This window comes from Triplophysa dalaica, chromosome 2 (genome assembly GCF_015846415.1).
Source record: "Triplophysa dalaica isolate WHDGS20190420 chromosome 2, ASM1584641v1, whole genome shotgun sequence".
Lineage (NCBI taxonomy): Eukaryota > Metazoa > Chordata > Actinopteri > Cypriniformes > Nemacheilidae > Triplophysa > Triplophysa dalaica.
Genome location: NC_079543.1, coordinates 25,248,063 through 25,261,463, shown reverse-complemented (window position 1 = coordinate 25,261,463; position 13,401 = coordinate 25,248,063). Strand labels below are relative to the sequence as shown.

The window sequence follows — 13,401 nt, the reverse complement described above, 5'->3', positions numbered from 1 at the left end:
TCAAAATCGGCCGCCAAAAAGGGAGGAAAACCAGAGCCAGAAAAAAGCAAACCAAAGGAGGAAGAAAAGAAAGGGAAAGATGATAAAAAGGGTGGAAAAGATGACAAAAAAGCAGATAAGAAAGGAGGAAAGGATGACAAGAAGAAAGGAAAAGAGGAACCGCCCAAGGGTAAAGGAAAAGATGATAAGAAGGGAAAGGATAAAGGAAAGGGAAAGAAAGAAGTTATTGAATCCGAGGAGGGTTCAGATGCTGAATTGTTTGACGAAGACTTAAGCGAGGAGGATGATGAAGAGTCAGATGGAGGCAAAAGAAAGCGCGGTGGTGGAAAAGATCCTAAGGGTAAAGCTGCGAAAGGAAAGTCCAAATCTAGACAGGCTTATTCTGATGAGGATAGCGAAGAGGAAGACGAGGATGAAGAAGATGAGTATGAGGACAGCGAAGAAGAGGACCAGAAAGCCAAGAAAAAATCAAAGGACAAATCCAAGTCTAAAACTGAGGACGACCCAAAGAAGAAAAAGGCCAGAAAGAAGGAAGAGCCTCCACCTGAACCACCACCTGATGAGAAAAAGAAAAGAGGTCTGAAAAACACTTCAAAACTTTTCATGCGGTTCTCTGGATTTAAGAGGAAGAAGAACTCAAAGAAGAGACTCAAGAGCACCTCCAAATTGTTCCTTGGCCTTGGCAAAAGAAAGAGTCGTTTAGTTAGAAAGAAGAGGAGGAAATCTCTTCTGAGAAATGCCCCAAGGTTCATGATGCGTTTCAAAAACAGCAAGAAGAAAAAAAAAGAAAATGAAAAAAAGAATGCAGATGGAGAAGCAGGACCAAAGCCATCATATATGCTTATTAAATTAGGTGGCAATTCTAATCCATCAGAGAAGAAAACAGGATTTTTCAAAGGGCTTTTTGGGAAGAAGAATGAAGAAGGAGCTGGTTTTAAAAACAGGGGACAAATGTTGGGCAAGATTGCAGGTGCAACAAACTGGCTTACCAAGAGGTTCCTCTCTCTTAAAGGCCATCAAAGTGCACATAGAAGGGATGATGGCTGGGGTCGATCAAACAACAAAAAATATGCCGGCAGTCGCCAAGCTAGCATGCGATCACCTCAAGGGTATCACAATCTTGGATATGAACATGACACTGGAGGATATGATTATGATAACCAGAGCAGAGGGGGTGCATTCCACAGGCAGTCAATCCAAAGACCCTCAAGCAGATATGGTGAACAATATGCCTCCATGCATGGACAGTCTTCGTTTCCGCAGCAATACACTCAATATGAAGAACCAAATAACTATTATGACATAGCATCTCATGATCAAGGCTATTACGACATGGAGGATGGATACTATGACCCGCACATGATCATGGAGGATGAAGGTGAATATTATGATGATGGTATGGACTACAGTGACCCGTATGCTGCTCAGGAGCAGATGGGCCATTACCCAGAGGACATGGGCTACTACAGTCAACAGCATCCTTTTGAATCTTATTTTGATGATGGCTTGGAGTACTATGATGACAGTCAGTATCCAATGGGAAACGGCTATGATTTATATGGAAATGAAATGGATATGTATTCCCAGCCTCAGTTTGGATATTATGAAGACGTTCAAGGTGTCTATGTTGACCCATATGGACGGCAAGAAATGGAGATAACAGGTGATCAATATATGGATTTATATGGGGATTATGAGGATCCTTATTTTCAGGACTATCAAGTAAATTACAGTGAAACAGACGTTGATCCATATTTGCAGTCTTCTTACAATTTATATCAACCATATGGTTATCCAATGCAAAATATAATGGAAGGCGAAGAAGGAATGTATGGGGATAAGTATGCCGACTTCTCTGTGGAGAATATGCCATTTAATGGAGAAATGGAGTTCAGAGTCCCAAGACCCCAGGTTAAGCTTTTTGGTAAAGAAAGGATTGATGTTGAGCTTCCTCCATTGCCTTCACAATATGATTTTGATGAAATGTCTGACATACAGTATGAAAACCATCCATACCTTCCTGGAACCTACATGGATGATGATTTTGCACAGGCAGTTACACCACAAGAAATGTTTCATCCCACAAGGCCTCCAATGCCCACACCAACAGCAATGCTTATTCAGCAAGCAAATAATCCCCAGGGATTTGTAGGCCAAAATATGCGTCATATGGCTCAACCTGGTGGATTTCCACCATCCCCTACACAAAGCAGAAGGTCTGTAGCAGGGATGGGTTCCCCTCTGCATAGGCCTATGGCCCCCATGTCACCCATGGCTCACATGTCACCCATGGCTCCCATGTCACCCATGTCATCCATGGCTCCCATGTCACCCATGGCTCCCATGGCTCCCATGTCACACATTGCTCCTATGTCTCCCATGTCACCCATGGCTTACATGACACCCATGGCAAATTTTGGAGAACCAGTAATGGACGTTAGACGTTCCCCTGTGCCTGTACGTAGACCAAGCCCTCATTCCTCTCCTCAGCTCTCAATGCGTCCTGCTGGTCCACTTCCTTTGAGAAGAACCCCATCTCCACAGCCCTCTGTGCGTGGCATTGGTGGCATGGAATACCCGTTATCCCCCAGACTAACCAGAGGGATGTCCCCTTCAATAAATCATGTTCAGCACATTCCATCTCCTCTTGGCCACAGAATGAGTCCATCTGTTTCTCCAGCACTTTCTAGACGTTTTCAGCCTCAGGCGTCATTCAGAGAGCCTCCGCCTGCTTCTCCAACAGTCCCCAGACGGTTTCAACCACAAGCGTCCTTTAGAGAAGCTCCACCATCCCCCCAGCCTTTGCCTGGCCGTATGTCTTCACGCGCTCCATCTCTCCAAGCCAGTCCACCAGCTTCACCACGGGCATCTTTTAGAAGAAGAAGCCCACCACAGTCCCCTCGTGCCTCGATTAGAAGACCTAGTCCACCCTCCTCACCATCACAAGTTCGTCGTCCAATTGGTGCTAAGAGGATTCAAGCTTCTCCATCTAGGCGCATAAGTCCTCCATCTTCCCCTCAGATGGGTATGCAGCCAATGGCTAATATTCAGAAGAGGGATCGGCAGAGACCACAGTCCCCTTTAATGGCTCAGAGAGCATCACCTACGCCCTCCCGGAGAAGTTTTACTATGGACCCAGGGTTCCAGCAGCCACCAGTGGAACGCCGATCCCCTTCTCCCTCCCTCTCTCGCAGGTCAACACGTCTCATTAAGGATCCCCCACCTTTTGGGTCCCCCGGAGGTCGACTGCGTGGAAGGGGGCGTCCTAACATCCCCATGGGAGCTGTGAAACCCTATCGTGGCAGAGGGGGTCATTCAGGAACTCCAACACAAAATGTGCGTCCATTTAAAACGTCCATACGTAGTAACAGGTCTATGATGGCACAGGACTTCACAGCATCCCCACAACTTTCAGGTCAACATATTGGAATGGACATTAGGGAACAAAGACATTTTAATCCTCCAGGAACCCCTGGTGCAATGAGAAACCCGCAGAGACCCATCGGCCGAGGCCGTCCACTTATGGCCAGACAGTCACTGAGGCATGCACCTGGCATGATGCCCCCTTCACCTCAGCCTTCTCAAAAATACATGCCCCCTCCATCACCTCAGCCTTCCATTAGACATATTTCCAGACCAGCATCTCCTCATCCATCTATTAGACATATTTCCAGACCAGCATCTCCTCATCTATCTATTAGACATGGCTCCCCATTACCAGTGCGCCCCCTTTCCCCTAGGGCCCCATCCACCTCTACTCTTACTGGTCCATTGCAAAACCCGCAGATATATGATGCTTCATATTCAAAACATTTACCTATAGGCAGAGAGCAAATTCCTGTTGAATTTGATCAGGTTAGTGGTGTCCCTCAGTCACCAATGCTTTCAAATGCTCTCCAAATCCAAAGTGTTCGTAATGCCTCATATGCTTCACCCTTTCAACAACACATGCAAAGCCCCAATTCAATCGATGTCTCCCAGCTGCAACCAGAACCATTAACATATAATCCTGAAATGGCATCCCCACGTTTGTCAAATGCCCTACAAAATCCTCAGCTTCGAGGTGCTTCTTATGTATCCCCGTTGCAAAGGCCAGGCTCACCTTATGGTCCAGAAGTGGCACAATTTGGTGAAATCCCTGAACAGCCATCCCTCTCTGCCCCCTATGTTTATGAAATGGATGGATTTGAACAAATTCCGGGTCAGTCAGCTTCACCTTTGCTGTCCAGTGCTATTCACAATCCACAATTACGTGGTGCAACGTACAGATCACCTCTTCAGAGACCACATTCCCCATACACTCAGGTGCTGGCAGGCTCTGATTATATTGAAGAGCCAGTTTCTGGTCCGATTCTCTCCAGTGCTCTTCAAAATCCAAATGTCCGCAATGCTTCTTACCGATCACATTTACGCCGTAGGAGATCCAGTGTTCCCCCTGGCTATGGTCCAACAGGATCTCCAGTTCTTTCAACAGCTTTGCAGAACCAGAATATTCGTAATGCATCATATCAAGCCCCTGGAATGGTCTCCCCTTATGCACCTGTCCCAGGCTATGGACAAGACCCAAGGAAGTCTCCAGTTCTGTCATATGCATTACACAACCCCCAAATTCAAGGTGCCACATACCAGCTATCTGATGGGGCAGTGCTTTATGGTAATCAGGTACTAAATGCAAACTCTTCCCCAGTGCTTGCTAATGCTATTGGAAATTCACAGCTTCGGAATGCTTCATATAGACTCCCTTCTGGGTCCATGATGGGCATGGACCCACGACAGCAACAGTCTTTCTCTCCAAACCTCTCAAATGCTTTGCAGAACCAAAACATAAGACGTGCCTCTTATAGACTTCCAGATGGAACAATAATGTACCCAGACTCTCATCTCCAGCAGCCTTCATCTCCAAATTTGTCTAATGCCTTACAGAATCAAAATCTTAGGAATGCAACCTATAGACTTCCAGATGGAACATTGATGTACCCAGACTCTCATCTCCAGCAGCCTTCATCTCCAAATTTGTCTAATGCCCTACAGAATCCCAATCTTAGGAATGCAACTTATAGGCTTCCAGATGGAAGCATTGTCACTGCACCAAATCAACAACGCCAAACCTCACCAAACCTATCACGTGCACTTCAGAATGATAACATTAGAAAGGCATCATACAGACTTCCAGATGGAACAATAATAATGACGGATCAGCCAATAGAACCAACATCACCAAATCTGGCCAATGCACTCCAAAACCCCAACCTTCGAAATGCAACTTACAGATTGCCAGATGGCACTTTAATAACTGCAGACTATGGGCAGTCCAAATCTACCTCACCAAATTTAGCAGGGGCACTCCAGAACCAGCAAATGAGAAGCGCCAGATACCGTTTACCCGATGGATCAGTTATACATGGACCAGGTTACCAAGATGTTAAGTCTCCTAATTTGTCAAGGGCTCTGCAGAACCAGAATATACGAAGTGCTACCTACAGATTACCTGATGGTTCCATAATAAGTGCTGATGCAAATTATAAACCTTCAAACCCTACTCTGCTCTCTGCTCTTAATAATGACAATTTGAAAAATGTCTCATATAGACTTCCAGATGGATCAGTCATTTCACAAGCTCTGTACAAGCCAAGCAGTCCGAACCTTTCAAATGCTTTGCAGAATGACAATCTTCGCAGGGCTAATTATCAGCTACCAGAAGGATCCTATCTGTCAGCGGATCCAAGAAGACATATTACTTCTCCGAACCTCTCACAGGCACTTCTAAATCAAAATCTTCGTCAAGCCAAATACAGATTACCTGATGGGTCAGCCCTCACTCAGGGGTTTGATGTCCCCACTTCACCGTATTTAACGGATGCTCTGAAAAATCCTAATTTAAGGAAAGCCTCTTACCAGCTACCTTCATCGATCTCCACGCATATGACATCATCTGGACAGGTGGTTATTGGGCCAGATGGCCGTTATACTGTGGTGTCACCGCAGCGAAAAGGGCCGGGTGGGCCCGAAGAGCACTGGGCTCATAATGCCAGAGAAGGGCAAACAGCAGAGGATGTATGGGCTTCAGAAAAGGTCTTGCCTCAGGACACAGTGCAGAACCTCATCAAATGGTCAATTTACCGTGATGAGAAAATGATGGAATTTCTAACCCCTCCACCCACTGGTCATAGACCAGGGGAGACAGACCTGCAGTGGGTACCAGATCGGGAAGGGGAGCCAATAGGCCGGTGGTATGACAAGGTAAACCACCTAAACAATAATCTTTTTCAATCGGTCTTCTAGATTTAGAATTGAGCTCTAGGTTGAATTTGCCAAGCCTAATATTGACACAGTTGAGTTGAAATTGATGCATTTGCCAGATGCAACGCACTATGTAGGCCTTGATTCTCAACAAAAGGCCCAGCCAACCTCACCTATCTTCATCAGGGTATAGCTGCAGTCTGCAACTATATTATTTGTCCGATGAGATTAACAAGGTAGATTATAACTACGCTCAGGTTACCATACAGGTCAGTGATAGCAGTATCAGGAGATAGGAGAAAGACAATTTGACCCAATGTACTGGAGAACAAATACTTCCATGTAATTAAATAAATTTACAGTGAATTGTCCATTTCTTTGCACAATTGTTCTGAATTTGCATGAAGGTTCTTCATGAGCCTAAGTGTCATTTTTCAAACAGATGTATTCCATCAGGAGCTTGCCAACTGTGAGATACAGGGAGAAAAGGGCAGGTGATGGAGCTGAGGATATGACACAAATGGAGTAAGTCAAACTACAATACATCAACTGTAACGTGTACTGTACATAAAAATTGATTATTAGGCACTAAATTACTATTTATTGTCCATTGTTGTCAGAGAGCTGACTGAGGCAGCAGTGTTGATAAACCTGAAGATTCGCTTTGACCAAGTTTCTATCTACGTGAGTCATGGTTTCATACACCAGTAAAGATTGACATACATTTCTAAGACATTTGCTTTTACAATTTACACTTTGTTTATATCATCTGTAAAGCAGTGTCATGTAAGTATTGTGTACAAACATCCGGTAAACATTTTAAAAGAGTTTTTCACACACATTCTAAGTCATTTTAGAACGCTTATTCAATGTTGTGGCAACAACCAGCAGGGAACGTAACCAGCTTGTGTGTATAATGGCATTTCCTCAACTGTACAGACTTACATTGGCAGTATTCTGGTATCGATCAATCCATACCAGCTGTTTAACATCTATGGCACAGATGTGGTTCTTCAGTACGAAGGTCATGGCTTAGGAGACAACCCACCGTGAGTCTGACAGCATATAATAAATATTTACCAATGGTGTAAATTTGGTTGTTGATTATTGATTTGTTGTCCTTTTAACATGCTTCTGTATATGAATATTGCTTTTCAGTCATTTATTTGCCATCGCAAACATCGCCTATACGACAATGATGGACCTCAAACAAAACCAGTGCATCATAATCAGGTCATAAAAATGAGTCCCTGGACTTCAGAGATGATAGAATGTGTGATGTTTGTAAGTGTGGGACTGTATATTGTTGTGTTAGTGAAGTATTTGTGTTGTAGTGGGGAAAGTGGTTCTGGTAAGACAGAGGCGACCAAACTGGTTTTAAGGTACCTCACGGCTATTCACCATACGAGGAACATTACACAGCAGGTATGTGCAAAGCAATTGAATTCAAAAATTACATATTATTACATACTCAATTCTATCAAAAGAATGTATCATCATTTGATAGCTCGTGATTTGATCAAATACACTGGGTTCATATTTTGTTCATATTTTGAATCTTAAAATCTTAATAACAGATTTATTTCCTAAACATTAACAATTAAAGCTTTTGTTTTAATTGAATAGGTCTGTCAGGAAAAAATAAGACACTTATTTTACTTATTTCACTCACATTTTAACATAAAATTAAGAAAATTCTTAAAGTTGGACATGCCACAACACATCGCTACATCTGTTTATATACCTAACAGAATTTATAGATAGCGATACGTTTAGAGTTAGGATTAGGATTTAGTCCTATTCATATAGTATTTTTTTCAATATTCTTCTCATAATTTCCCACTGAATCGTAGTTATGGACTGGACCAAAAAGCGCATTTTCCCAGATTAACATTCTTGTTGGTCTCAAAACAGCATTTCTGTTATTTTACAGTATCAGCCTTTCATTTTTCTCTTAATTTAAGACCAATGTTGATGGTTAGGACTATGTTTTTTGTATGCTACAGAAAATGTGTTTGGCAATGAATGTACTGTATAACCTCTCTCTTTGTTTTCTCTTTTATGGACTCATCCGAACAGATTGAGGTAAGCATAAACACTTTACTGATAGCAATGATTAGTGAATTTATGCAGAAGTAGAATTAATTTCTCACTGTTCAGATTCTGGAGGCAACTCCTCTGTTAGAATCCTTTGGGAACGCAAAGACGGTTCGAAACGACAACTCGAGCCGCTTTGGAAAATTTGTGGAGATCTTTATGGAGGAGTGAGTACTCGTTTTCATTGAACATGCAGAAATCCGACATCTCTTCTGTTCAAATACATCACAGGTTATACTGTTAATATGCCTCTGAAATGTCTCCCAAGTTGGAGAGTTGTTTTTTGAGAGGACGCACAGTGAGGAAACTAGATCTGTACCTCCTGACCCTGTGTGAAAACAGAGCAGAAAAGGTTGTTGTTTAACCTCAAGGTCAGGGAAAGCAAGAGACGGAAAGAGAATTGAGAAGAAGGATTGGGCTGAAAGAAAGTTCATGCACACAACTGACCTGCATGTGTTGTTTGTTGTTTGTCAGAGGGATAATCAGTGGTGCCATAACCTCACAGTATCTACTAGAGAAGTCCAGGATCGTTTTTCAGGTCTGTGTTTTCTTGTCCTCTTAACTTATGAAAGTGTAATGAAGCGTGTTCTGACAACTGACGTTTGGGACCTCATGGACTTTGTGTGTGTAGGCCAAAGATGAGAGAAACTACCACATCTTTTATGAGATGCTGGCTGGACTTCCTACGCACTTGAAGCGAGCCTTCTACTTACAGGAAGCTGAAACGTACTTTTACCTGAATCAGGTAAGAACATACAGCACAAGACACGCAAACACGCTACAAATAAACAAACATCCATATTTGGGGCATCATGTCTAAACTAAATTATCGTCATGTCATGACATTTGTAGGGTGGTAACTGTGTGATCATTGGAAAAGACGATGGAGATGACTTTAGGAGGTTACAGAGTGCCATGGACATTCTCAACTTTAGTCTTGAGGACCAGGGCAGCATTTTCAGAGTGCTGTCATCCATTCTGCACCTGGGAAATGTATTTTTCTATAGAGTTGAGGTATTACAAGCACGCACACATAAACACATATTTAAGGCTGTGTTCACGTTTGGGAAAAAAGCTTGCAGTGTTGTGGTTACAAATAGCAGCTGGTAAATGACTTCGAAGGGAGCGTTTGTGCACGAAGGCAGCTCAGCTTCATAGGCAACGTATAGAAAGTCTATTTTAATTATAAACAAAGAGCGTCTTTGCAACAACCAATCGCATATTTAACAGCTATAATACTAAATTCTCGCTAGAAATGTAATCAAAAGTTATTGAAGGTGAAAATGTTATGAACATTTATGCAAAACTATGCTCCAACCAGCGTTTCGGCCGACATTTTATTTTTTCTTGCTTGATCCTGCTTGACCGATCGCCTTCCTCGCATATTGTTATGAAAGGACTCTCTCTCGCTCGTCATTGGTTAGCTGTGAAAGGGTGACTTTTTTCAGAAAGTTTAATTATTTACTTCACAAGATGCTCTGAGCTGCAGAAAAAGACACGCTGGTATTTAAAAAAGCGCTCAGGACTTTCTTGAAAAAACTGCAGGCACATTAAAACATAAAATATGTAGCTTCAACATTTATTTTTTTGTAGTTAAAAAATGCAAATCATCACACAATACAGTATTTGCACAATTATAATGACAAATTCTATGCAAAAGTCCTCCTTACCATTATAAAAAGTTCTACCAAAAGTTTTCACCATACTTATAACACAGTTGTCAATACTTGGTGATCAAAATACCCATGTGAGGTCTCTTTTAACGTTTTTAAAGCATTTTGTTTTTTAAATCATGAATTTCCAGTCAGGTATTGGACACTTTCACAATTGTTGCATCCATAACAGTATATACATCTATAACGGTCCATATTCTTCATAAATGGGCACATCAAATTATATTATATTATAACTATAATTTTATGTCCTGTAAAGATCCATCCGTTTTCCATTTGTTGGGTATTCTCGCTTCTGGTTTGTGAATTTTTTTATTCACTGAAAGTATGTCGTCACTTCCATAACGCAGGTACATTGGAAGAATGTTAGCAATTTTCACATCATTCACTGCCATTGTAGAAAATATTATTTAGTTTTTTCTTCTGTTCTGTCGAAAATTAGATATTTGAAGAATTTAGGAAAGCGATTACTTCTGGGTCACCTTTGGTTACCATTTAAATTTGTCCTACTATGGTAGTCAATGATGTCCCAGAACTGAAAATTGCATTCTTCCAAATATCTATAAGTAATTCATACAGGTTTGAAACAACTTGAGGGTGACTAAATGATGACGTGTCATTTTTGGGTGAACTACTCCTTTAAATAGAAAACGTGCATTGACTAATATTTTTCTGATGTCTTGGCTCTATCAAGAGGGTTTTAGAAATATAAAAAGGTGGTTCCATATATTGTTGATAATTAAATTCCCTGAGAGTTTTGAATAAAAATGTCACACAAACAACCCTGGAATTGCCATAAGATGTTTTCTATTCTCTCTCTTTCAGTCAGAAGTACAGGAGACGGCTGGTGTTGTCAGCACTCAGGAGATTCGCGCAGTGGCCGATCTGCTGCAGATTTCTCCAGAGGGTCTACAGAAAGCCATCACCTTCAAAGTGACGGTAGATAAACACATTCACCATTAAAAAAAAAAAGATCATGTTGTTGACAAGAAGAGATGGGGAGCTGGACACGAGCAATTTGCTCCAGCATCATGTAGTATTACACATTCGGGTCAGGAAAACCAAGAGATAAGTTGACTTTGTAAGGACATGTAATAAGGTTCATGGTAACGAGTTCCAGTAACCTAATTTAAGTTAGTTCAGCTCTATGGAAACCGCCGTAATTCAATCAGGATTTGCTCAGGTCTTAAGTAATCTTAACACCTAATTGCTTACTCACTGCCGGGATACTTTGACATTACGTCACACACAGAACATCAAAGGTTAGCGAGGACAGAGATGACAGCTCCTGGTTTCGAAACCTCTTCAGTTTCAAACCAAAATCTGATCAAACAAAAAGTATGATAAAAAAATACGTTTTATGTACAGTAAATTTATTTATACATTTGTCTTTACAAAATAAATAAAAACATTTATTTTGCTTTTCAAAAAGAGTTGATTGAAAAGGAAATTATGCTTGTAAATTAACTAAGAATATATTTTTTCTCCTACAGTGCATAAAATACAAACCATTAAGAATTTTCAAGATACTTATGTACCCAAAAGAAAAGTTTATAATCTTGTTATGGTAATGACACGTTGCATGTAATTGTCAAGCCGGTATCGTCGCAATTAATACAACAACTTGATTTTCATCATGCAAAATCTCGATTCTTTAAAAAAAAAGCATTTTTAGATCATGTAAGTTTTCCTGAAAGGGATAAAAAAAGGAATAGAAAGAGAGGGGTTACGTGTATACCGAGCTTATGTGTGTTTGTGTCATGTTCAGCATCTTGCTTATTTAATAAGTAAAGCTGTGTCATCCGGCGAGCACAGGTTTGTGTTTACACCAGTGCTTACGTGGATCACATAACAGTGTATCAGGTGCACACGCTGCCTGTGAGCCAGCAAATGATGCAATGTGTCTGTGTGTGAGATGATGATGTTTTATCCTGGCCTACTTCTGAGTGAAGATGAGTCATGATCATCTTAACCAAATAATAAAATGAAAAGATATTCGCTGGTTCTTATGTCAACTGTTTAAAAGTTCAAGATGTCGGTGAACGCTTCTGGTTCTTTGTCGTGAGATTGTCTTTAGGATTGGATGTGACCCATATCTTCATATTTTACCAAATGGAATTCGTTTAAACCAACAGTATTTGAGAAGCATTTTTGTTTCTTTTCGTTACAGGAGGCAATGAGAGAGAAGATATATACACCGCTCACAGTAGAAAGTGCTGTGGATGCCAGGTACACATTACTCACAATAGGAATCGTCCTTCAGCAAAGGGTTTCCTCTTTAAAATTGATCTTTTATTGTGTTTTTCGCTTCTCTAAACACAGAGATGCAGTTGCCAAGATCCTTTATTCCTTGCTTTTTCATTGGCTGACGGAACGTATCAACGGACGGGTTTACCCAAGAAATGAAGCACTGTCCATATCTTTGCTGGACATATACGGGTTTGAGGTACAGTATATTAGCTTTTGAATACATTTGTCATCTTAAAGGGGAAAGATGTACCACTAGTGTCTGTCCATACAAGTTTCACAAAAACTTGTGTTTTTGTTTTGTGTTTTCCAGAGTTTGACGTTTAACAGCTTTGAGCAGCTCTGTATCAACTTTGCCAATGAAACGCTCCAATTCTTTTTTACCAAAATAATTTTCAAACAGGAACAGGTGAGAATGATAACGCATGCGAAATGTCGATTCTGTGGTTATCAGAATTTTTAGGAAATAGTGATCTTTAAGGAAATCAAGTGAAGATGAAAAATAAATATTTTACAAACTTATGGCTTGTATACACCGAGACGATAATTACGCGTGTTTATCGTCGACGTTTAACACCGCGTGACTAAAGAAAGGGTGCCAATGCGAGTCTGCACACCGACGCGCAAAACGGCAGGCGTAAAAGAGACAGTGCTCGTTTTTTTCCGCTTTTGTTCCCGTGCCTGGAGCTGCTGAAGTAACAGTAAAACACGACTTGGTGCGCTCAAGCACACTTTAACAAAGTTTTCATGAATTTGCATGAAGTTGCACGGCGCCACCTTGTATACCTGTGTATTTCTGTTTTTCAATAAGCGGCGTCTATGTCAGGGAGTGAATTTGCATGTTCACTCGGTTCATCGCAAGTGAAAATCGTTAGGTCATGAATGCCGAAAAATGCTGATAGGCGTGTGTGATTATCGTTTCGGTGTGGACTGTCCTTTACACTGTTATATGGGATGCACGATACCATTTTTTAAAGACCCAATACGAGTATAAAGATAGAATAGCTTCATAATTACAAACGACTCCACCTTAAATTCATTCTGAATTTTTTTTTGCTTTTTACAAACTTTCAAGCAAATTTCACAACAGATTTCAGTCAGTTCTTTCAGTTATGACCGGTATCAGTCTTTGGAATCGGTGCAT

At 41.2% G+C, this 13,401-nt stretch overlaps 1 protein-coding gene across 1 annotated transcript in view; it reads left to right on the top strand.

Annotated features, from left to right (window-relative positions):
- Positions 1–4,014: 4,014 nt before the first annotated feature.
- myo15ab (myosin XVAb) overlaps positions 4,015–13,401 on the top strand; it is a 33,883-nt gene continuing 24,496 nt past the window's right edge. Inside the window, 15 exon segments of the mRNA XM_056730067.1 lie at positions 4,015–6,240; positions 6,683–6,765; positions 6,861–6,924; positions 7,180–7,289; positions 7,399–7,473; positions 7,575–7,665; positions 8,320–8,325; positions 8,401–8,504; positions 8,812–8,875; positions 8,969–9,082; positions 9,190–9,351; positions 10,836–10,949; positions 12,181–12,239; positions 12,333–12,456; positions 12,571–12,666. Of these exon segments, the coding sequence (XP_056586045.1) occupies positions 4,015–6,240; positions 6,683–6,765; positions 6,861–6,924; positions 7,180–7,289; positions 7,399–7,473; positions 7,575–7,665; positions 8,320–8,325; positions 8,401–8,504; positions 8,812–8,875; positions 8,969–9,082; positions 9,190–9,351; positions 10,836–10,949; positions 12,181–12,239; positions 12,333–12,456; positions 12,571–12,666 (3,492 nt within the window).